Source organism: Hermetia illucens, chromosome 2, assembly GCF_905115235.1.
Source record: "Hermetia illucens chromosome 2, iHerIll2.2.curated.20191125, whole genome shotgun sequence".
Taxonomy (NCBI): Eukaryota; Metazoa; Arthropoda; class Insecta; order Diptera; family Stratiomyidae; genus Hermetia; species Hermetia illucens.
The window spans coordinates 145,821,712-145,848,062 of NC_051850.1; the positions used below are offsets into that span (position 1 = coordinate 145,821,712).

Sequence of the window (26,351 nt, forward strand, 5' to 3'; positions counted from 1 at the left end):
ATAACCCTTGTTAATTTAGCCGCCTTTTCATAGAATTAACAATATTTTCTGTTGTTTCTGGCTTGATGTTCTTCCATTCTTCTTGCAAAGATTTTCTTAAACTATGGGTACTGGAAATCTCGTGTTTACGGATGTTGTTTCAGTCTGGCAACTGTGGCGGTTGTTTTATTACATGGGGGCACTTCCATATCAGCCAAGTCTGCATGATCCCTGGTTTATGTTTAAGGTCCCTGCCTTGGTAAAACCGAAAGTTGAGGTGCAGTCCCAGTTTCTCAGGGTTTTTTTTTCGAACTATCCTTTAGAATAGCGAGGTACATATTTTTGTTCATGTTCCTACCGATGAACACGAAATTTCCAACCCTCGATTCTGCCATGCAAACTAAAACCATGACACGACCACTACCATGTTTTACTGTAACACGAACACCTAATTGAACTGTTCGTTGGGCCTTCGCCATACAAAGGGCCTTATATCCGAGCCAAATATGTTGAATTTTGATCAAGAAATATGGCAGTCTCCCAAAATGTAGTCTTTGAAAATATGGTTTTTGCAGACTTGATCTTTATTAATTTTTTTTTATTAATAAATGGTTCCTAACTTTAGTAGTACTCGACCACGAAAGTTATGTTTGCCTTCACTTTTCATCGTGTTTTGATTTATAGATGTACTTTAATATTGTCAGGAGGATTCTGCACCTCTGGAGCCAATTTTTGTCCCAGTAATCCAGTGTTTTCATTATTTTTTTCTTTTATCCACCTTTCATCACTTAAAATCAAAATTGTGTTTGGTCTGTTTCTACCCTTTTTCTTCACTCTAGTTTCTTTTAAAAAATGCCCGATGAGGCGTTGAACTGGTAACGATATAATCACTATTTCACTAATATAAGACTATTCCCACTTTTGAAGTGATAAAGGACGAATTCGCTTTGCTGAATAGTCGTGCATTGGCCCTTATTTGTAATTAGCATATTCTTACTATTCAACTCACAAAATTGCACTAAAATTGCAAAAAACTTTGAGGAGTAAGCCATAAAAAATGAAATGACTTCTATTTGTATACATAATGGTAGCAATACTGTTAGAAGTTTCCTGTGTTTTTTTGTTTGCCTTTAATGGATAACAAAGCAAAATGTGAAATTACAAACATTAAGATTCTAAAAAAACATTTTTTTTTTAGTCAAATTCTTATTTTTTTCGAGATCTGATATAGTTTCTTAGTAACTATACATACTTTGACGTTTCATTTAGCTGACACGGTTAATGATCAAATAAACTAAAAGGTTAATGATCATCTTTGATGTTTGACAATTTATGTGTTATAATTGTATAACGTTTAAATTTGAAGGTGAGAGGATTTTGTCAGAAACATTTGAAAGCGAATTAAAATGATAATCGAAAAATTAAGGTTGAATGTACGGTAATTTATGAAAGGAGGGTAGTGGGGTCGTTAGTTGATGCTTGACAGGAGGGAAAGGAAAAAATGCCGCATACATACAAATGAATCTTCTTGTTAGCTCCTTGTAGGGTAAAGGCGGAGTGAAATGATACCGCGAAACAAGCTTAAAATAAAATTTTAACAATTCAAGCACAACCACGAGTTTTGCTTGTTTTAAGTACCCTAGTGACTTATATCTAAGCAATTCACTTACATTTAGTTAACATTTTTACAAGTGAATTGTGGAATTGATATCCTCCAATTTTATTTTTATTAATAATAAATCTGGAATTACCATCTAGCCACGAATTATTGCTGTTGATTTGACTATCTCAATCCTCAAAGAGGGGAGTGTATGATTACATATTTATGTATAATTCAAAGTAATAATGAAGTGCATCTGGTCTAAGTGTTTTTTGTTTAAACCCTTTCCCGATTAGTATCATATTTTTCGGACCATACAAAATGTCTAGACATTTTTTTCCAACAAGGGAACTTTCTAAGGCTTAAAGGAACATGTAGCATGATCTTTGAATCTGATATTCAAACATATGCAAATTGAGTCCTTTGAGTCACGATATTGGTGCAAGTATTTGAATATAAGAGTTAATAATTCAAGTCGAGTCATAGCAATATGGTTCCTTAAATAGATGCCATGTCAATTTTCTGAATGCGTGACTGATTGGAAAACGATAACAGTAATATTCATTGTGGGAGGAACTACTTTCAATGTGAGAATTAATTAGGTGCTTTAGGTTTCATGTTTCTCGTAAAAAGTAGCTGTTATATTTTAATAAACATGAGTTAAGTAAATTATAATGGATGCTAATCGATGAACTTGAAGAGTTGCAGCGAATGAAAAATGAGGATAAGTTCTTTCTATTTATATTTTGTAAATCTATATTTTATATTTCCCGTATTTAAACTTCATAACTTTATTTATTTGCTATTTTTTAAGCAATAAATCAATTTTTATATGGTTCACAATAAACATCTCCAATATTCTGGAGTTAGATATTTAACCATTAACTCCTTCCGATCTTTAAATATAAGTCTTAGCAAGTATCCTTGGTGATGGTCGTTGGGCCCCTCTACGTTATTACATCAATGGGTCGGTTTTAAAATCATATCTCATATCTCCGTCTGCTAATATTCTTGTTTTTTTGGGAGTAGGGTAGCTGAATGCGTTTACGCACAAAGTGATGGGCTCCCGCAACAGTACGCTATCGGACTACCAATTAAACACCTCCCTGTCATCAGAGAACTAGTCCTCCTGCTCTCCCGGCTTTGGGAATCTTCAAGTCAGGGAATCCCTTTCACCAACGGCAGGGGAGGAAGGAAGTTATTAGTTCAGAGAATTCTTTGCATCTGGTCCCTCCGCTGATCGAGTTCAACCTTTTTCGCAATAATGACCGCAATACAAGTCAAATTGATAATCACGGATGAGTTACTGGTTTTATAAAGCAAAGATCACTGTTAAGTCTGGGAGGGGGCGAGGGAGTGTAGGCAAGAGGCACCATCCGTAACGCCCCTCGTACATCTGGACGATGATTATCCTACAAATAATATAAGGAATATTGATCGCTACGGGTTTTTAGCGGGGATAGAAAGGCATACTCTTATGTTCCCCTTACATGCTCTCTTGCCATCTTTTTTCTTCGGGGGTGGGGTTGGCAAAACAAACTTCAACATGATAATATCAAAATACCTCCATTTGAAGCATCATAACTTCTTTAGGATTGGTGACCACCAAGTTTTTTCAACGACCTATCCTTATCCTAGTTATAAATGTTGTTTAATGTATTAATCCTTCAGACGGCTGAAATATTGAGGACAATTTTGATCAGCTTGTTCCAATAACCGTCAACCGCATACTACTCTTCTCTTGCGACTTCTCGATGATAGGTATGATGTCATATCGACCGGTGTTCTCGTTTCAATCCAAGTGACCCAGCATAACATTTACTTTCGATAAGAATGAGGTAATATTCGTTCTTTTGGTATCCGCTCAGCACTCGGTGAAAGATTTCGAATTTAAGATATTGCCCACCAGTTGCAGAATGTGTACTTCATCGCGAACAGATTTCGCATCGCAGTTTGTTAATGGCTAACAGTATGGATTCGAGACAGCTAAAGAGCTCATTTCTGGTTAGGGCACTTTTATTGGCGGAATTGTACCTGTCTCACCGTCAGAAATTTTCATAAGGCGAATATTCCAAATTTGAACAAGCTGCATACCTTGCACCGATTGAATAAGCGATGGTTTTATGTGTTGGTCGGCTTCGAGTCGATCTACCAGTATCTCATAGGCGATTATGAAATGAACCGTACGAGGGGTGGGTGGTCTTTGAATCGCGTGACTTCTTTAACGACACTGTGGAAATTTTCGGAGTTGATAATACTGCCAACGCGCTTCATGTCGTAACTTTTGATGATACTCCATCGAGTTTCTTCTAGAGTGCAGTTATATAACATAGGTCTTCCTCCGCAACGACGTTTGTTAGCACGTCTTTCCGACTCTTCTGCCTTACTTATTGCGGACCAATTTACCAACATCCCGACGTCGCAGCTGTTGCCAAGAAGCTTTGCTCGTTGCCCGACAAAACCGGGGCAGTGTGATGCCTATGTCCAAACACACTCTAACATTTTTCTAAAACCAACTCTGAGAGGTTTTCATTAGTTGTTGACAGGAAATGTATTTTTTTGGTCGGCTTGTTGAAAGACCTACCAACAGAAAAGACCAGTTAAAATTTGACGTATATACTCCTTTATCATATCCTGTGTTTATTTTTCCAACATCAGCCCCTTTCCTGTAAGAAGACTATTCCGACAGATTATTAGAAGTCCTAACCGTTTTGTTTCCCTCTCTTCCTTTCATCCTTTGCGGCGACTTTCCCATTCCTATGTTTTTTTTCCTATCACTCTCGGACTTTCTTCCTTTCTCAACCACTTCATCCACCCTCCTCTTTCCTTACCCCCTTTCATGAACACCCAGGCCGCCCATTTAACCTTGCCAGAAATCACTTTAAATCGTATTCTTGACTATGCTCACCTACCTTGCGCAAGCCCATCAAATTTAATTTTCGTAAGGGAAACTTTGAAGGTTTGAGCTCAGCCCTGGCGACTATCAGCTTGGGTTCCCTCCTCTCTCAGTTTACGTGTAACCAAACACTCAGCACGTTCTATTACCATTCTATTAGATGTCCTTATTACGTCCCCTCTTTTCTGGCCAGTGCAGAATTCTCACTGGAGCGCCATTCTGGTCCTACAGTTACAACTCTCGCATTTCCGCCCAACCATTTTTTCTGTTCTTTAAGTTCACTGGCTCCTCTGTAAAGTTCGCAACTATCTTGTGATTTGTGGAAGCAGCCTTCGCGTCTCCTACTGGGACCGTCTTTACCACTCTTCTTGTCGAGTACCTCATTAGCAAACTTGGCTCCAATGTTGGCCTAGGTCACGATTGGTTTTGCTGGCGTCCTATAGCGCTCTATTCTGGACTCTTTGTTACCTTTATTCTTTACCAACGATCTTCCCCACTACATAATTGTACGAGTATCTGTTTGCCCTATGAGGAAGATCTTAATTTGTTTTCCGCTATATCGTCGCTTATGGACTGTGTTTTCCTTCAATATAACCTAGACACTCTGCCTCGTTAGTGCTCTGCTAATGATTTAGCGTTAAACCTCCACAAGTATACTCTATGTGCCACCCGTTCAAATCACTTTCTTTTCCTACTCTCATGACGGATATACTCAATCCAATCCTCCTTAACTCTCTTCAAGTAGAGAAGTATCCTTGGGTACTGCTTCGTGACTTTGTCGATATTATCATGCACAACAGTTTGGTCCCTTCAGTTTTTCTTTTTGTTTGCAGAATTATGCAAATTGTCTTTCTCCAGATTTCCTCATGCGGGAGAATGTTTGAACAGGTCTTGGCGGTCAAAAGGGTAACTAAACGTTGCCTCCTTCAAGAGCCACATCGAGTGAAATCCTTGCTGCAGGAAAACAAATTGGCAGATCTTGTAACCGAAGCATCGAATGTTCCAGTGGAACTAGGATCTAGTATCGGTGGATAGTTTTCTTTTCCAAAACACATGTGCCCGGTCCAGCTGAGTATTCATTGCCATAGTATACGCTAACATATGTGTCAACGAAGGAATGGGAGCAAAAATTGAGTACTTTTGGGGATATGCAGTTAAGTAGAGACGATTCGAATCTTATAGATGATCAGGGCTGTGACGAGTTTTACTCGCAAAATCATTATCGGATTGAAGACTGCCGATACTTAGTACCACCTCCATGGCGGCAAGACAACCTAAGGATGGGAATTCCTACCATTGGGCAGTTAAATATTATTTCGGTCAGGAAAAAAGATGGCTAAAGAATGAAGCTCTTAAGTCAGACGAATTCATGACGGAGTATTTGAACTTGGGGCAAATGGAAGAGGTCGTAAGGAAATTCGAGGGGGATATCAGTGGAAAAGCATACTGTATTCCGTATATATTCGTGTGATTCGGTAGGAGGCTACTTTTACGAAAACACAGAATGTCCTTAACACGTAAAGTTCTACGCCAAATAGAGTTAGTTTAAACCAATTGATTCACCCTTAGCAAAACCGTATCTTTGACATCCTAATTATAATTCGCCGGTTTAAATATGTGTATTCTAGCGATATCACTAAAATGTATTGACAGATACTATTGAAATCGGAAGATCAGACAAAACTCAGATTATTTTGAATGAAAAATTCTGAAGTACCGCTTAAGAAATATTTCTTGAAAACGGTGACCTCAGAGCTGGATTGTGTATCACGGCAGGACATTCGCATTACTCCATCAGCAGATGATGATACTCCAGAGGAAGAAATTCACTGAAGTATCATATCAAGAAGGCCTACGGAAATTTTACGGAAGGGTCAACTTGCCAAACTGGACCTCTATCAGGAAAGAAGTTTTGCAGCGAGCGTCAGCAAATTGAATTTTATGTTGATCTGGAGATGCAAAGTACGATCTCAAGATCTTTGGCTTACATTACAACTCCAAGGAAGACTGTTTTTTCTATAGCATTGATCCAAGTTGGAATATCATATATACTAAAAGAAGGGTACTAAGCATAGCTTCTATTCGACTTCATCGGCTGGTTTCTGCTATATGTTATGGAACTAAAGATTGAAATTCAGCGTTTATGGTATGAAGGGTATGGCTGGGATGATCGCGTTAAAGAAGCATCCAAGGCTCAGATAGAAATGCCCTGGCGTCACCACCACACTTAAATGAGGTTCGGATTCCAAACTGGACCGAGCATGTGTCTGGTGGTGAAGAGGTGGAGCTTGTAGGGTTTACTGACGCGTCAATGGATGGCCACGCAACGGTCATATACAGCAGGACAAAGGTCAGCCAAGGATACACCATTCGGTTGATTGCCGCCCGGGGATGCGTTACCCAACTCAAGATTAAGGCTGATTTCCAGAGCATGTGGTACCATTCCAAAATTGAATTGGGCAGCGTGGTGCTTCTAGCAGAATAGTACAGTGATGTTTAGGGGCAGTTCCTATTAGATTCACAGCATATACTGATTCTGAGGTGGTCCTTTGTTGGATTAGTAGTCCAAAAGGCTGTTGAAGATGAATTGGTAAAGCGAAGGGTATCGGTTATCCATAAATTCTCCTGAGTATATACCCCAGGTGGAGTCGAAGTGTAATTCTGCGTATTGTCCTTTGCAGAAGCTTATGGTTTACGAATTTTGATTCAATGGACCACAGCTCTTGCAGCACGAGCTTTTGCCACACGACGTTCGCTGATTTTAAATTTAGTATGTTGACTCATGTAACAGAACTGAAAACAGTGCCGCTAAGGCAGTAGAAAAACACTGTTAGCCGTGAACACTCAATCCGCTTATAGAGGAAATTTCCAGAATTCTTCGCGCGGGGGGAAGGTTGGAACAGGCATTTCAAAAGCACCCTATCATATTCGGCAAGTCACATTTGGCCGATCTACTAATTGAGTCGATACACAGAGCAAATAAACATTGCGGAATTGGACTATCGCTCGGGAGGTATTACATTCCCCTTTTATAGCAGAGGATGTGTGACTATATCAGGAGGTGTGCTTTGTGCATTAGAATATGCGGACAGACTGCGGTTCCAAAAATAATTGACTTTTCTTTTGAACTAATTATCATAGATCAGTCACGGTTTTCGATGAGGTTGGTGATACAAAATATGGCTTTGGATTTTAGTGCCATATTTATTGAAGAAGTAATATTGTAATATTCTATTTTAGAAGTAATGTTGTGGTGCAACCTTTTGCAATGAAGTCTCCGTAAACACTTCTTTCAGTTGTTTTAAGTATAGGTTAAAGTTCTTGTTTTTGCCTCCTTCTGAGGGCAATAAATAAATGGAATTTACTCTGTTTATTGTCCATTAATAAATAAATAAATCGTTTTGCAAGGCGAATATAAAAACTACGGAAAAACGGTCAGGTTTACAGGGAAAAAGAGGTCCTTCCCCTAAAACAAAGCGTTGTCTCACACCTCGGCGGCGGTCATTGTGAAAAAAAATGTGCCCTTATGGTTGGGATTGCTTGGCCGTCCTTACTCGCTACATGTAGCCGCAAGTGACTTCTATTGTTCTCTAAGTTGAAACTTGTGCCCGAATGACAAAAATGCCTTGCCAATGGGAAGGTCATCATATTTGTGAATAACTACTTTGTAGAAAAGGTTTCTCTTCTGGCAGTTCGAAGGCATGGGAACATCGCTGGGAAAAGCGTTTAGACTTACAAGGATACATGTTATTGACTCGCTTTTCGCAGGACTTAAAGTTATAATGACCTATTTTTGCATAATCTAAAAAACCCCTTCCGAGGACGATCAGTTGCAGATTGCACTAACTCTGTAAATATTGAGATCTTATTTTATCTCAAAATGGTGTCTAAGCATCAAAAATTTGAAGGTAAATTGTCTTCAATTAAGTGAAAAATAATTCATGATTGTGTAACTGTTGGTCAATTCTTAGAAAAAATCGATTTTCCCTCAATTCATGCGTGATTAAAGACAAGATTGCATGAGGCTATACATGCTTACGTAGGCGGAATAAAGCAACAATGATGAATACTGTTCACACAGATTTTTTCCACACACCTAACCCATAATAAAATACCAAAATACTAAAATGACTAACTAACGTTTAATCAGAGATATGCAAATAACTTTCTTTCTGTCTTGAAAAGTCTTACAAAAACTATGCAAATGAAAACGATTTTTATCGGTAGTACTTCCATCACGTACCCGCTTTCCAAAAAGGAAGTTCCAATACATCATTTCCCACTTCCACGGCCGAGGACTATGTACGTGAAACGTCTTAGAGCGAAAGCTTAAACGAGTTCAACCGTAATTTGCTGAAGTCTTACTGCAATTAAAAATCATGTTACACGCACCGCCATGCATGAACATTCCATGATTTCTGAAAAGGGTCTGCTAGACATTGGCCACATAGAGCGGTAGCCGCATTTTAAGGAGCGCCACACGAAATTATCGCTTTCAGTAAATCGCGAGGGAAACCAACTACCCTCGGATTACATAGTTTCGCATGTATTCCCAGTAGTCGTGCACGTCTATATGAATGTAATCAGGATTTTGAAAAAATGCCCTTTTCCTCCTTTCTTCGCCATGCAAACATATTAATCCTTACTTCATAAAAAATACGATAGCAAATGTATGTGTATCTTTATATCCCTACATATACACACAAGCTTATACCCATTCATTAAGTATTGATTAAATAATATTACAGGCAGAACGTTGCTATTGTCGGCGGAGCTGATAAACTAATGGCGCCACAAAATTCAACTTTACCGCATGAAAACAACATTGCAGGACTATCAACTCCAACTTTAGCATCAGCGTCACGACAGTCAAACTTTCGAAAGGATGGTAACGATGACGTGCAGCGCGATATAAAATCGATATCAAACCAGTCCATTAACATTCAGGTAAGGGCGAAGATTACTATTTTTGGGGAATAACACATTAAGGACAGAGGGGATTGGTGAATTAAGGATAACGGTGGAAATGTTGAGGTTGATAAAGTTGTCTGCAATGTGTAATTAAGGGACACTGTAAGTCTAGGCTTTTTTCTGAAATATTGGAAAAATTCTTCATGCTGAACTGATCAAATTTGAAACATGGAAGAGCGTAATTTTTCCCTACCCTTGGAGGCTGTTAGATATTTTGGAATCCTAAATTTTTTCGCTTGGATTACTTTTGCTATAAGGATGGCGCAATCGATGGGCACCATTTTATGTCCAATTGAAAAAATCTTGGAATTCCTTACATTATTAGTTAGTGCCATCTTTTTTTGATTAATTTTCTCCTACTAAAAAGGGCTGACGAGCAAATAAAGTCATTTCTGAAGGTGAAGATGACAAAGGATTGTGTGGGGTTAAAAAGGAGAAAAGGACCTCAGTAAGGTTAAAAGTAAAAGTAACTTTTTTTTTTTCACCAAATATAATCATGTGGGGTATCAAATGAAAGGTCGCGATTAGTACTTTCCGAAGTTGGTCCTAGATTTGACATTTATTTGAAAGGTAAGCGTAAGAGCGAAGCGAATATGCACACTAAATTTCAGAGCAAATAAATCTAGATTGACATTATGACGAGTTTTTAGGGTATGTGTTTTTACTCAAATCCTAGCTTAGAGTTTTTATTTCGAAACTCATACATGTTTTTAGTTTCACTGTAGTATTTTTATCGCGATATGTATCTTCCCCATTAGTCGTCTATTCGGGTGCATACCGTAATACTTTACATCATCCTTGAGGTCACTTTCAATTAATCAGATTTTTTTATTCAATTTGAGAATGGCAGTGGCTACCTGAAATGGTAGTATCATTTAGTACAAGCGTTGATGGCCGATGAGGTAAAGAATTGGTTTTAGGATGTTGCCTTCGGGAACTCCGCCCTGGATGTTGGAATCACAAGACTGTAGCTTTTGTATTTCTCTCAGAATTTTGCATTTTAGAAGAAAAAAATCTAAATTGTCCTGCATATGCACAGGAAGTAACTTCTTTATTTTGAACATCAGACCTTCATGTGATTTTGTTGAACACTTGAGTCACGCCCAAAATTATCGCTGAGCAATACTCTTTTGACGGCGCGATGGTTGAGGGTGTGGAGCGGCAGCCTTCCAATCTCACTGCTCTAGGTTCGAATCACAGTCGTCAAGGGTGTCTGTGTTTGCCTCGCTGCTGTGAGCTTATCACTTGCACATCGTTAAGTGTGATGATAGTGAAACTGAAGCACTGACTATGTGGATGCTCTATATTCCACCAAGGAGTGAACAGGAAACATTTTCTGTCCCCTAGTGCACCCAGAGACCAGCTAGGGGACTTGCTCGATTATTGCTTAAAGAATTACTTTGCTTTTCATTAGATATGATGCGACTTTTGTAACTAGTAGTTTTCCGAGCACTTAAGAAAGGATTGCGACTTTTGGGCCTGTATGATATTACTTGGGTAATTCCCATATTTAGGAATTATTGTAATCGATATAGTCTTCCGAGCATCAGGGTAATGGGCGAGACGTAGAATTACTTTGAATATGTAGGAATATGGTGATTGCGTTCGCCGGAAGTTCTTTCAATATTTTTCCCGTGATGAGGGCATATCCTGGGCACTATATGGATCCACTTACTTTTGAATTACACGAATAACTTGGTTGCCTCGAAATGAGAAGCACTTGTTTGATATTACCATAGCTACTTTTGGAAGTATTATCTTCACTTTTCGCCCAGCTACCGACTGCTGGGGGTCAAAGGGTAGCATAGGTCCTAGGACGAAACGTGGTTTGCTACCCACGATGGACTATAAAACCTGGGAACGCCTGCTGAACCAACAAAAACAGCTCTACTACCAAACCCTATATCAGACGATACGTTGGCTCCCATAGCTTACATCAAAATACAAATGATAACGGACCGCGGATTATTCAATTAGCGGTGTTACGCGAAATGATTGTTGGGAGTGGAAAGCGGTGCACAAACATACGAGGGCCTCTCCAGACGGGACCACTTTCAACCAAATTGACCACGTGTGGGTCGAACGGAGCCACCTTTCAACCTCGATGTATGTTAGAACAGATAGGGAGGCCAATATAGACTCGGATCACTATCTCGTTGGCATGGTGTCCGAGCTCGAATAACAACACCACCCAGAATCCTCTCTGACAATCAGGTGAGAGTTAACACTGAAGCCATCCACAACACAACCCTCCGCAACACCTATAAGAGGGAAATGGATGCCGCAATAACTGCAGTCAACAGAGATCCTGGAGATGAAGCATCAACAAATGAACTTCACAATCATCTGAAGAACGTTATACGGCCACAAACATACTTGGCCCCAGCTGCAAAGGGAGCCGGAACGGCTGGTTTGACGATGAATGTAAGCTTGCAATGGAACGGAAGAATGCCGCATACCGAGTAATGTTGCATTCTCAAAGAACGCGGGGACGCGCAGAGACTTATCACGAACTCCGACGAGCGGAGATGCGACTTCATAGATGGAAGAAGGAAGCTTGGGAGAACCAACAGATCTGTGAACTTGACAGGATGGGCATATTGGAGCGATGGGTTGAGTACTTTGATGAACTACTGAACAACCAGGACATCGGCGAGTTGGACGTCCCGCCAACTGAAGACGACGGACAAATACTGCTGCCACCAAGTATAGGAGCAATTCATGGGCTTAAAAATCAAAAGTCGCCAAGAACCGATGGAATTACAACCGAATTGGTTAAATATAGAGGCGACCAATTACACCAAGTGGTTCATCAACTTGTGCTTAAGGTGTGGGACAGCGAATCAATGCCTGACGACTGGCAAAGAGGCATTATCTGTTTCATACATAAAAAGGGATGCATTACACAGTGCAGCAATTATAGAGGTATCACGTTGCTGAGTACCATCTATAAGATATTCTCCGCTATCTTGCTAAGCCAGATAGCCCCATACGCCTAGAGCATCATTGGCTCATACCAAAGAGACTTCACTCCAGGCAAATCAGCAACAGATCAGATTTTCTCTCTGCGGCAAGCGATGGAAAAACTGTTGGAATATGGACATCAGTTGCACTATCTTTTCATCGACTTTAAAGCCGCCTATGATAGCATAGGCAGGGTAAAACTGTACACGCCCATGATAGAATTCGGTATCCCGACGTAATTAATAAGACTGACTAGGCTAACCCTGACGAATGTGCGAGGCCAGATAAAACCAGCAAGATCACTCCAAAGACCATTTGACATCAACAACGGTCTACAGGATGACCTATCATGCGTCCTTTTTAACCTGGCCCTCGAGAAAGTGATCCGTGATGCTGAGGTGGATGCGAGAGGTGCGATCCTCTTTAAGTCCTTACGATATCGACATCATGGGAAGAACGATCCGAGACGTACAAACTGCCTTCATCCAGATCGAGCAGGCGGCGCGAGATCTTGGACTGCATATCAATGAAGGCAAGAGAAAGTATATGGTGTCAATGTCTGGACCAAAAAACAATCAACCAACAGCATCAAACTGCACTGGACAAACGGAAGAATAAAGATAAGAGACTACATCTTTGAGACTGTTGATAATTTCTCCTATCTAGGGTCGAAAATCACAACCGATAAGAGCTACGATGATGAATTCCCCGCACGGTTATTGTCAGCCAACAGAGCCTATTTCAGTTTACAAAAGCTGCTCCGATCGAAACGTCTCATTATAGGGTCAAAGCTCTTACTGTACAAGACAATGATCTTGCCAGTCCTCATGTATTCCTGGGAGACTTGGGTTTTTAGCAAGAAGAATCATGCAAAGAATTTTTGGCACCCTACATGAGGATGGACGATTCCGTAGCTTACATAACGACGAAATCTATGAGCGATAACATGATCGTCTGGTTGTGGATAAAATCCCGCTTAATAGGTTGCGGGGAGCGGGTCACTTAATCCCTATGGATGAGGATGATCCAACCCGAAAAGTCCATAAGGGCAATATTTATATCTGCCTCGTCTTCTTTTTCTACCATAGATCATCCTTATCCATACGGATTAAGTGACCCGCCCACCGTAACCTATTGAGCCGGGTGGTTCTTCCCATGATGTCGATATCCTCAGCATAGGCCAGTAGTTGGGTGGACTTAAAGAGGATCGTACCTCTTGCATTTACCTCGGCATCACGGATCACTTTCTCGAGGGCCAAGTTAAAGAGGACGTTCTGCAAACAAAACCATAAAAAATGCGAAGAAAAAAGTTAGACTCTCATCTTGGAATAATGACGAAAGAATTGGTTCGTCAGAGCGGTGATGAAAATTCGCATCTGTTCAAATTGTAGCAAAAAACAAGGGCATGTAATTGGCAGTTCAATATTTCATGATGTGGCAAATGACCACAGCCCAAAGGCGAGAAAGGCAATGAATAGATTTCATTTTAGGAAACAACGACGTTTCTGCTATCACCAATAGGATAATCCCACTATCAATTTACAGGAGTCTCACTGCTCGGTCAGATTCCGTGTTGCCAAGCGGCATATGATTCTTTATTGAAAGACACCTACCTAAAATAAGAGCCGAGAAATTTCAAAATGTCAGCCAGAATCAATTAAAGGCATGTCGCCCACCATGCCTGGAGGTAAGTGCTGACCAACTTGTCTGGTCGAAATTAATTACTTCATGTGGTATGATAATTACTCTACCTTCTTTGACAGTTTTGGAAACGGACTCTTTCTTATGTATTAGAAACCACTGTTTGATGGTTATCTTATGTACGTATATCAGAGTTGGAGGTAATTTGTCAGAAATTTTTAGGGGACGTTCCACTCTAATCTGAGAAATATTTACTCTATTTAGAGTAAATTCATATGGTTTCCCCTTATCTTTGCATATCATATTATATTATCAAATAATCGTAGAACTAATTTGAATATAATTAGTGACAATAACATTGACCATTGCAGATGAAGGACAAAGATGAAGAGGAAATTCCAATTTGGATATGCGGTGAACCAAGATTCATATCAGGAATAGCAAATAGAACGACGTGTAATGATGTTATTCGAGCACTTATTGAAGACGAAGTCCGTTATATCGATAATACTGATGACGCGATCTATGGTAAGTGATTTTTAATTACTCTTAGTTTTCCATTAGGGGAACAATAAATTTCAAAGAAATGTATAATAAAAAAATTTAGCTGGGGTTTTCAAGAATTTCCTTTCATTGTTAGAAAATATGTGGTTCAAATGGGATGGATTAATATCATCTCACTTTTACTCAGAATTTTGAATTATATTAGAAACTAACAACATTATACGATTTCTTCAAACAATGCTGTATACTATACAAAGATGAGAGTTCCGGTTAAAAATCGGATTTGCGACTATAAGAGGTTTCCTAATTTCCAAAAATTGAGAACAGCTTTCTTGTGTTAGCGTAAAAGCGATAGACATATCAAACATTGAGGGTAAAATATTTCACGGACTGGATAAAGAGCGGGGGGGGGGGGGGGCGGATAAATGCGTTCCAGTCGATGTAAATTCCTGACATTTTACACTCCTCTTTCGTACGTGATCCATAAATACAAGCGAGTTCTACATCATCTACAAATAGCATTACACTGCAATTTAAAAATTCGGAAAAATCTTTTTCAATAGTTACCTCCTTTCATTTCTTATAAATATAAGAAAATTATTCTTTCATCCCTGCACTTCTACCTTCACCTCCAAACACTCCGATAATCCCTCTGCAAGTTTGATGACATGGCTTGGTAGGAGTTCAGATGATGCACCTGATAATCCCAATCGTCAAATATATCATATTATGTGAGCCCCATAGCCACATACAGCAAGAAATGACGATTCTGGGAAGCTTACGCGGGAAAAACGAAATGCTAAAATCGCCAGGAAGGGGGTAGAAAACAATTTTACCGGGCAGGATAAAATAAGTTATTACTAGAGTATGACGTGTTTTATTAGGGATACAAGGAGTAAAACGCTATTGAACATCCTCAACGTGAAACAACCGGTACCTTAGCTAGGGCTGTCTCTCCAGATATCCCGATTTTGTGCTGAGGTCCACCAATTTGATAACCCTTAAACCTGCCTGGCATCTTGCCCTACGCCATCGTTTCACCTGAGGCAGAGTCTGCCACATCTTCTTTTTCTATCATAGATATTGTCCTAATAAACTTTCCGAGCTGGATTATCCTCATCTATACGGATTAAGGGACTCTCCCACTGCAACCTGTCTTCTCTCGAACGCGGCTGAAATTTCGCAATTTTTCTTGCTAAGAACCTATGTTTTCAAAGAATACATGTGGACTGCAAAATCAATGCCTTGTATAGTAAGAGCTTTGACACTATAGTGACATGTTTCGAATGGAACAGTTTTTGTTAGTTGGGATACCGAATCCTCTCATGGACGTGTACAGTTCTACCCTGACTATGCAATCATAGACGGCCTTGAAGTCGATGAAGAGTTGGTGCAATTGATGACCATATTCCGACAGTTTTTCTATGGAGTGCCATACAGAGAAAATCTAATCTATTGCAGATTTGCTTGGAGGGAAACCTCTTTGGTATGAGCGAATGATGTTCTGCGCATATAGGGCTGTCCAGCCTAGGAAGATGGTGGATAAATATCTTATAGATGGTATTCAGCAAGGTGATACCTATATCATTGTGGTAATGAGTGATGTCTTTCTTTTTAGGAATGGACAGATAATGCCCCGTTGCCGGTCATCAAGCATTGAACCGCCTGGTGTAGTTGATCGCTTCCATATTTAACCAGTTCGGTTGTAATTCCATCGCCTACTGATAACATACGATTTTTAAGCCGATGAATTTCATCAACTGGTCTTTAGTTTGCCGGACTTCGAACTCGTCGATATTTTGGTTGTTAAGCATAGCCTCATCCTGCTGACTTGTTGGTAAAACTTCCGCCTTCTGCGCCTCGTTGTACCGGTCAGGTGAGATCCTTGTTTATTTGTGGACCGCTTTCCGCGCAAACCAGGCACTTGCAATATCCATTTCAGTTCGTTGTCATTGGTGTTTTTATGTAAGCTATGGAATGGCGTATCTCCTGAATATGGGCTCCGTTCCTAGTTGGCTTTCAAATTTCCAAGTATAATTTTGATATCATACCTTGGACAGGCTTCCAGGTTTCATTCCGCTACCTAATAGAAGATATCCCCGTCTGCCCCTGCCGCCTTCTTGACAGGAGTATAAACGTTAATGTGGCTTACAAATATTTCGAAATTTGCCCTGCAAGTGCAGAGTGCATAGCCATTCTTCCATGGTTTCAAAGACGATAAAAGCAGGTTCCAAAATTTTAACTGACCGTTTCGTCTAGGGCAGAGGCAGCTCATCAGACGCCCGACCTCTGCCCTAGGAGCAGCGTGACCGAATGTAAGGTCAGGTGGTAATCGCTTCATTTATATATAATCGCAAACACGACATGAGTGCGAATTAAATTGAAGTGAAATCCGTTCTAAGTTCAAATCGAGACCAGGCCGATGGACCAGACCAGTTGGGAAACAACTTACTTTTCCTATTGTGGTCCATGGACCCGTTTTTTTGGTTAAACACTCACGTTTTACAAAAATCTTGACTGACCGTTTCGTCCAGGGCAGGGATAACTCATCAGATGCTGCCTCATCTCTGCCCTGAGAACGGCGTGACCGAAAATAACGACAGGTAGTGATCGCTCCATTTATATATAAAAACACGACACGAGTGCGAATTATATTATATATAAATGGAGCGATAACTACCTGCTTCCCAAGTGATCCGGTCCGTCATCAAGTGCAATTCCCAGCATCATCAACAAAAAAATTACTTCGACCACTTTTCGCTAGACTAGGAAACTTTACTCTCTGAGTAAATGGTTTACTGAATAATCGAAAAATGCGAGTATACGGTGTATTGGCTCATTTTCAGTAAACCGGCTCCTGTCTAGCGCAATGACCCTGGTATACCCTGGTTTCTGAATAGAGAGCACCATTGCCTTAGAGGTGAGAAAATCTACAAGTAGCCTAGGTTGAAGCCAAATAGCAAAATTGGAAAATTCACGGTCATCTCTCTCTACCATACGAAAACGAAGTTTAATGCCAGAATACGCATTGGGCGCCATTTGCAAGAGCAAAGTAGGGAAATCTTCAAAATTACCAAATTTTACTTAACTTTTTTCTATGGAGCGTCACACAGAAAGGCCGTGGCGCGTAGAACCAATAGACAAATTAATAAGGCGTAATATGTAATATGTATTCTGTTATTGATAAATTAGTTGGTATCTACCGTAGTTACTCTTCTATAGTTTGCGAATAGTCTGGTATAAAGTAGCTGCGAGGAGAGGGCTGAGGGGGCTGAGATTTCAAATTTGCGCTTGGGGCGACCCAACGGTCGGGCATCTTGGGAGAGTGGATTCCACTGCATTACGTAGCAGGCATAGCAATGCAATTCTCACTCTACTTGAATATATGACCTATCCATTACCGCCTTCCGATCACATCGCCCCTAGTAACCTTCCTGTGTGGCGACCACGTTCTTCATTTGAAATAGTATCAGGCCAGCGCAGTCCGATGATATGCCTCAAGCAGGTGTTAATGAAGGCTTAGAGCTTTCGAGTGGCAGTAAAACTCTGACAAGGCAACGAAATTTGATTTAGCGCGGATAATGCGTGAAGCGCCATCCAGTTTCGCTACCTAGATATTCAAATTGATTGACACCTTAGGTAGCGTTTAACTTCAATCCCCCACTACTTACCTTTCCCCAAATCCACAGCTATTTGGCCAAAGTCCATGACCCAGATGCCATTAGCGTAGTCGAGGTGCTTGAGGGAAACGTCACACTCTTGTGAAAGTATCACGGAGGACGTCACCGATGACAAGAGGAAATAATATCGGTAACAAAATGCAATCTGGCGGACTCCGATTTCTAGATCGAACTCCTCTGAAATCTTAAGTCAGTGCAGCTTGTTATATTTTGCGCCATGAAATGTTGCTCTGATAATAGCAATTAGTTTATCCACAATACCCCTCCTACGTAGAACATGCCAGATATACTCCCTATTCTTGCTGTCCAACGCCTTCTCAAAATCAATGAAAAACTGGGGAAAAGAAGATCTAGACTTCGCGTAATGTTCAAAATGATCCGTGGGGTGTGGATGTGATCTATGTAGGAGGATTCAGAGTGGAAACCAAGCTGCTCTCTGTCGATGAAGCTCTCGAGATATTCATTGATGTGTCCCAGGATTATTACTATTACATTTGCGATGACAGGTAGCACGCAGATACCCCTCCAATTGTCACACTCAAGTCTGGTGAGTAGGGCGGGTGGATTAGGGGATCCCAGCGAAGCGCAGCAATGGTGCCTCGACTGATGCGGCGTTACATATCAACCTTTTCACCTGCTTTTTGGAAGCTCAAAACAGTTCACACCCTTGTGATTCTGCCAACACACAGCATTGTCTTTTTCCCAAACCAATTTGGCCTTGCAGTCGATGTTGATGGTTCCTTTTTAAGGTTTTGTGTGAAACAAAACCTTATTAGAATCGAGACGGTGTCTGTCTGTCCGTCTGTCCGTCTGCCTCTCTGTCTGTCTGTCTGTCTGTCACACCCGATTTATTCGGAAACGGCTGGACCGATTGTCACGAAAATTGGTGAGAGTATGTAATCTGGTGTTCCCTTTACATGCAGTAAGTGCCGCCATCTTTTGCTAAGTTTAAAGGGGGCTCCCCATACATGTGAATGGAGGGTGAACATTTTTTTTTCACAGAATGTAGCCATGTGGGGTATCAAATGAAAGGTCTCAATTAGTACTTTTCGAAACTGGTTCAATATTTGATGTTAGGTGAAACATAGGGGAGTGAGGGCTCAAAATATGACCCCCAAAAAGTGTAACAGGTCTCGTTCTCAGAACCTATCCAGCCGAAAAATCTGAAAAAAATCACAGTGGTGCATCTCTATGAAATCTAGGCCTCAAAATATATCCGGTTTCGATATCTGCACAAATAAAGTTAATAATAGTATATTTCCACATTTTAGAAATTTACCCGGCACCCCCCTTATGTTCATTCCAGAAGTACAAAATTTGGCATGCATATAACGAAGAATATAATGCACAATTTGGACAAGTTTGAAGAAAATCCAATTATTATTAACAAAGTTATAGAGGGTGAAACTTTACAATTTTTTGTGAATTTCGTGCACTCTACAACCTGCATGACGTCATCATCACATATCAATTCGTCAATACTACAACGAGACATGTGTGCATGTAGGTATATAATATATGCGTGCTAATGAACTTTGCGGGTAGTGCTTAATTCAAATAAATATAAGAAGTAAATCGGAAATATGGGTACGACCAATTCATATATGTGCATATATGTGTACAGTATTCGGAAATAGGCAGTTTGTTTGTTTAGGGTGAGCGTAATATTTATGGCTCTAATATGTAGGTATGTCTCGTAGTTTGGAAAAATATGAAGGATTATGTTGGATTTGTAGCTATATACGGATAGAAAAATGTGCGTTGAAATTTCTTACATAAAATGAACACAAAACCTTTATATCCGAAGCGCGAGCTTCCGGTATTCCGACTTGTTCTATTTAGAATTCTCGAAATGGAGCCATTTTTCTTCCCCTGCCATGATTCGATGACAAACAAATGGTTTTCCCTCTTTCTTGCTGTCTTTCGTTTAATTCATGTGGCACCATTTCTCAACCTCGCCAGAGGTGCTCGCTTGTGTCACATTCAATGATTCTGCGGGTTGTTTTCGAGTTTGAATGTTATCCTTATCGAGCAATATTTGTAGTTCAGAATCTTCAAACTTTTTTGGTAGACTTCCAGGTTCTCCGTTTCGTGAATCGAAATTCCCACTTTCGAATCGTCGAAACCACTATTTGCACTATGTTTTATGTAGAGCATGCTCACTTTAGGACTGCACCGACAAACGACGACCCTCAGCTGTACTTTTCTTCAAATGAAAGAAGGTTCATAAAGATCTCCACAAAACCACATTTTCTGGTGGTGAATTCCGTTTGGTAATTAGTACTACTTCCGTGTTCGAGGAGCCATGCAAATGCTCACCAAACCAACGGTGGCTACGGCAGCAGGGAGATTCACGAAAGTGTGGACCCTTGTGCGACGCGGCATGTTGTTCGGTATGATTTCAGTCCTTCATCTGAATTGCATCTATTGAGTGAGAAATCGGCAAATGATACTCTGGATTTTACTAGGGCCTCTAGTTATTTCTAGTCTAGTTTCTAAGAGATTAGGTTTTCGTCTGCTACTTATAGTCCAGTCTAAAATAAATAGACAAGGGGTAGCTTTCTCCAAACTAAGATTTTCGGTTTTAAACGTAAATGTATATTTCGGGAGCGACTTACCCCTTTCTTCAGTACTAAACTAGTAGCAAAAATGTAGTTTGAAGAAACCTATCCTTTGTTTATTCATTTTAACTCCAGTTATCATTGCGCAGCAGTGGATCGAGTTTTAAAACGGAGGTTTACCCAAAGATTTGTTTTGCATGTGAAAGGGCGTTAGCGTATGCAGGAAATGTTTCTTTTTTAAGACATGCGGTAAATGTCTCGACAAACATATTTGGCGCTTTACTACTGTCTGAAGAGTTTTGTTGGGGATGCTATCCAAGTCAGGTGTCTTATTTTCAGCGGTTTTCCAGGCAGTTTCTAGAACCTAATTCTCACTTACCATTGGAACTTCTACGAGGTCGATCTAGTCCGCATCAACTTAATGCTGGACCGGACCAAATGGGGAGCAACTTACTCCTCTGTTTTTGGTCCACGAACCCCTCGTTTAGGTGCTTAGCACCCAAAATTTCTAAAAAAATTAGGCGATGACAGCTTTACGGTTTCTTATCAGGGCAGAGGCAAAACGTCAGACGCTGCCTCACCTCTGCCCTGGGAACAGCGTGACCGAAGCGGCTCGCAGATGTCGAATGCTCCTTTATATAATTCGCAGAACACAATATGACTACGAATTATATTGAGCGCAAATCCGCCTTGTTGACCAGAGCTTGGCCAGAGCTATTTTTTTTTTTTGAGAATTGTGGGGTCCAGCATTAAGATGATGCGGTCTTAGGACTCCACATTTCTAAAAAAAATAGTTTCAGCTCTGGCCAAACTCTGGTCAACAAAGCGGATTCGCGCAATATAATTCGTAGTCATGTTGTGTTCTGCGAATTATATAAAGGAGCATTCAACATCTGCGAGCCGCTTCGATCACGCTGTTCCCAGGGCAGAGGTGAGGCAGCGTCTGACGATTTGGCTCTGCCCTGGTAAGAAACCGTAAAGACATCATCGCCTAAGGCTTTTAGTAATCATTGACTTTCTCTTCCTTCCTAGTTAATGGACATTGTCAACCACCCCTCTACCTTCACTGGTTCATTTCTTGATAAAAGCTCTTATCACGCTGAGGTACTGATGTGCGTCTACTTTAATAACCTTCAACTTCGGATAAAATGTTTGGGGGGTGAAATACGCCCCAAATCGGTTCATACTCCTTTTGACAACTGAAGCAGTTAACGCTATGCTGAGCATTAGATCCTACTTCCCTGGAAGGCGGGCTGCTGCTGTTATTATAGCTGTTCCCTCCTGTAACACCTTCGCGTTTTCACGGTTTTTCGCATTTTATGACGAACGTCAGGGTTGGGGGATGACGAGAATGATATTCCAAAACCGCGCATTTAGGTGCTGGCGGACCTGCACGATCAACTTTCGCCACTTTTTTTTTGGTTTTGAAATACCTCTGCTCTCGTGTTTGACCACAGTCAATTCCGAAGGTCATTCAGACCATCTCCAATACCAACGTTCATTATAGTTCTTGTGAGAGTTGGGGGAGATCAAAAACCGATGATGATACACAAAGAATCTTACCTGTTGCTTAAGTTTGAAAAAGAAAGATATTTAGATCTTTTTAAAAACCTAATGTCTCCATGCATAGGTATATATTGTAATCATTTTTAATGCTTACCAAAACTAGCCGTAGCAATTATGTACTCTCTTTACACATCCCTCCAGTACACCGCAAACAGACTGCACGTGTCTGCGAAGGGAATCTTAAAATGTAAGGGGTCACGTTCGTTGGGCTGTGGTTATTGCATGAAGCTAGTTATAATCCTTAATGCCTGGTATACACATAGAAGAATTGCAATATTAATCATGAAAAACCTACCCCATATGTTGAAAAAAAAAATATGTTTTCCGCTAATCGATTCTTTCTTCCATTATTCTAATTATTACTTTCCCGTTTTAATGTAAATTTTTCTGTTTTCTTATTGTATTTTTTTTCTGTTCTCTCATTTTCGCTGATGGTTCGCATTTTTTCAATATGTCGCAGTATCGCGTGATTTCCGTGATTACGTGATTACGGAGAAATGGCGTGACATAGAGCAAGCATTGCCTGGCGATACATTCATCTTGCCCATTTGGAGTGAATGGGGTGTAGCACAGAATGAGGTATGTATAATTTGGCTCTCGATCCTTTAGTTTCCTTTCACGTGCACACAATAACCAACTTATATAGTTGTGGTTATTTTTTATGTTTATGCTACCTTCGTATAATTCAGGAACAGTATGCGCACATATAATATAATATATATGTAAGTGAAGACTATTAACGCTATGACTCTTTGGTTTTTATGGCTCCAGTAAGCTATTAGCTTGGTAACGTAGGTGTATGCAAATATGGCGATGTGTAATTTCGTTCATTTACATACGAGAGTATTATGATTTGTGATAATTAACTGCTGCGTTAATATACTTTCTTTCTATTTGAGGGAGCACAATATATATTCACCATTAACTCGCTTTTATTTTTGATTTCATTTCGTCCTTTGTTCAGGTGAACTTCAAATTGAAAATCAATAAAATGAAGGCTGAGGTCTCACGCTGCACCAACAACGAGGATACTAAAGTGGTGAGTGTCACTGAATAACAGATATTTATCTCTTTTTGAAAGTCAAATATTAGTACTTTTAGTGTTAGCTTTTATTGGAAAACAACAATAACAATCGAACCATTTATGTTGAAACTAGTAATCGGAAATAAGCGATGGGGATAATATGGGGTTCTATTTAGAAGGGAACATCTATAAAGAGATGTCCTACACTCACTTATTAAGTGAGATCCTAAAAAAAGTCAGTAAATGCTCTCAAGAATACAAAAATTTATTAAAATCGATTTATAGTCTGTCTGTCGCACGCACGTTTATCGGATACGGCTACATCTATTGTGAAAAAACTTGGTGCACATATACAGACTATGAAGTCTCCCGCATACCTCGAGGCTGATTTTATGTGGAGTTTAGAATTAGGACTTGTCACTTTTTTTTACTCCATATATAACTGTCTGGGGTATAAAATTAAAGGTATTAATTAGAATTTTACGAAACAGATTTGGCGTCAGTTGTACAATATTGAAGTGGGGGTTGCAAAGTACAAATATGAAGTGATACAAGACTCATTCTCAGCAACCGCCAAATCGGGGAAAAATCATAAAGACGCCTCTATGTAAAACTTGGCCCTCAAAATACACCTTACGTTGTACGGACTTCTTGGATTAGCATTGTAATATCCAAGGGTTTTATACAAGCGTATGCTATGACCTTGTTCAGACACTAAATGGAAGTTCACCAAGAGTGTGTTTATGAGAGAGGCGTCTGCGAGCCGCTTCGGTCACGCTGCTCCCAGGGCAGAGGTGAGGCAGCGTCTGACGATTTGCCTCTGCCCTGGTAAGAAATCGTAAAGCCGTCATCGCTTGATATTTTTGTAAAGTTTGGGTGCTTAGCCCTAAACGATGGGTCCGTGGACCAAAAAAAGAGGTAGTAAGTTGCTCCCCATTTGGTCCGGTCCGGCATTAAGTTGATGCGGACTTAGGACCCCACAATTCTCAAAAAAAAATATTTCTACGGTCCGCAAACTAGGATAATTGCAATTCATTCAGTAGTTTTTTTTGTATTCATTGAAGATGCCGTGGAAAAACACCAAACTTCATAAAAAAGTTTCATACGGCACCAAAAATTTAGCTTTTAATATTTTTTAATAATCCTAGTTTGCAGACTGTAGTTAAGTCTGTACGTTAAAATTCCTTTACCTTTTAAGATGGTTGCAGCACCCTCTAGCGTGGCAGCAGAAAAACACCTTTTTTTAGAGATGGGTATATACATTGCTCTGTATTTCAATAAGGAACTATGCGATCGGGCTGGAAGAATTACTATGCACACTCAAGATATTATTAATTCTATGGTGAAAAATTCGTATTTATATCTTTATCCAGTTCTTCACAAAAAATTTCTAAAAAAAGCCGAAAAATGGCCTTCACACCGGATGACCCCTTTAAGGTAGCTTGGAAGTATTCATCTAATTGGCGACGAGGCTAGTCCTGTTAGTCACCTCATTGACGCGTGTTATCTGATTTATCTTTGCAAGATCATGGTTGAGAAACACAATGCGACTGACCTAATTTACGACGAACAAAGGCCATTGAATTGGGATTTTGTCCAGGAGGGCGCATCCTAATAGCACGTGGCCTCAGGAATTTGTGACGATTCGACCTAGCCTCCGGTTAATGACCTCTTAAGAGAATTTCTACAGGCTTAGTCACCTAACAGAAAACCGAATTTTCTTCCGTTTCTTACTAAGCCAATGAGGCACTAGATGAAGAACAACATTCGTTTACTGTCAAGAACCTGCCTGTTGTAAGTCGACCTCCAAAAATATTCTTGTCAACGTTGATATGGCGCACCATTATCTCACCTAGTAACTCACTTCCTGAGCTCATGGCGGTTAAAATATAATGATTCTGAAAGGCCACTAACAACCGACAAGTTCCTTTTTAAATTTGAAACGTTAACACGCACAACTCTTCAAGAGAACTTTTCCGTTCTGTTGAAACAAGCTTACATGCTTTTAATCCGTAATATGGCGAATTGATACTAGGAGTTTCCGCAGTCTAACACATAAATTAGTGGACCGAATATGCGGGATGACCTCCTGGATCAATTCCGCGATTGGTTATCTGTGGGAGCGGATCCAAACTCCAAACTCACAAAACCAGTAGGTTATTAGATTGGATGGGATGGGCTCGGCACATAAAGGAGACTTATAACAATTAATATACCTCCGCCTGTAGCCTTTCTGATAGCTATGTAATCCCTGGCGCAGCGAAAGAACGGGTAGCTTTCGAGGAGCTCGGAATCCAAAATCTTATCATCCAATCAGGTTGCGGAAGTGCAGGCGATTGATGAAGGGAAATAAAGTGGTTCTTAGATCTCTCACATTTTATGCTTATTAGCGATTCAGTTATGTTGGTGGGCGAGATAGGCGGGCTGCATGGACATTGTGTCCGGATAGCTTAGTACTTAGAGCACAAGGCTGTCGTAAGAAAGATCGCAGTTTAAATCTCCCTGGTCACAGTGGGATTTGTATCGTGATTTCACGTCGGATACCAGTCGACTCAGCTGTGAATGAGTACCTGAGTCAAATCAGAGTAATAATCTCGGGCGAGCGCAATACTGACCATATTGCCTCCTACAGTGTATTGTAGTGTATCGCTGAAGAAAGTTATCACACGGCCGTTGTAATCCTTCGCCAAACTCTTACAGTGGAGAGGCGCCAGGTATGAGCAGGATTTGCTCCTGATATAACCAAGCCGGGAATGTCGGAGGAAGTAGTGTAATAATATCAATTGTTAGCGAAACAATTCACCTGGACCTCGACCTTTAAGTAAGTTAGGGCACATCATTCAAGGCCATAATGGTGTAGTAGGAGGCAATGCGGTCGGCATTGTGCTCACTCGTGAATACTACCCTGATTTGATTCAGGTACTTATGAGTCGACTGGTATATGGACGTGGAGGAATTTCGCGCG

The 26,351-nt window shown here is 40.3% G+C and overlaps 1 protein-coding gene across 5 annotated transcripts in view; it reads left to right on the forward strand.

Annotated features, from left to right (window-relative positions):
* Nucleotides 1–26,351, forward strand: part of LOC119648691 — an 81,871-nt gene that overhangs the window by 54,012 nt on the left and 1,508 nt on the right. For 3 of the 5 annotated variants that reach the window (XM_038050493.1, XM_038050492.1, XM_038050491.1), the window contains 4 exons: nucleotides 9,224–9,422; nucleotides 14,423–14,579; nucleotides 22,823–22,941; nucleotides 23,327–23,401. In XM_038050493.1, the coding sequence (XP_037906421.1) occupies nucleotides 9,261–9,422; nucleotides 14,423–14,579; nucleotides 22,823–22,941; nucleotides 23,327–23,401 (513 nt within the window). In that variant the 5' untranslated portion in view covers nucleotides 9,224–9,260. Of the gene's footprint in view, nucleotides 1–9,223; nucleotides 9,423–14,055; nucleotides 14,098–14,173; nucleotides 14,252–14,422; nucleotides 14,580–22,822; nucleotides 22,942–23,326; nucleotides 23,402–26,351 lie in introns of those variants that run through there. The other 2 variants (XM_038050495.1, XM_038050494.1) reach the window with 2 other exon arrangements.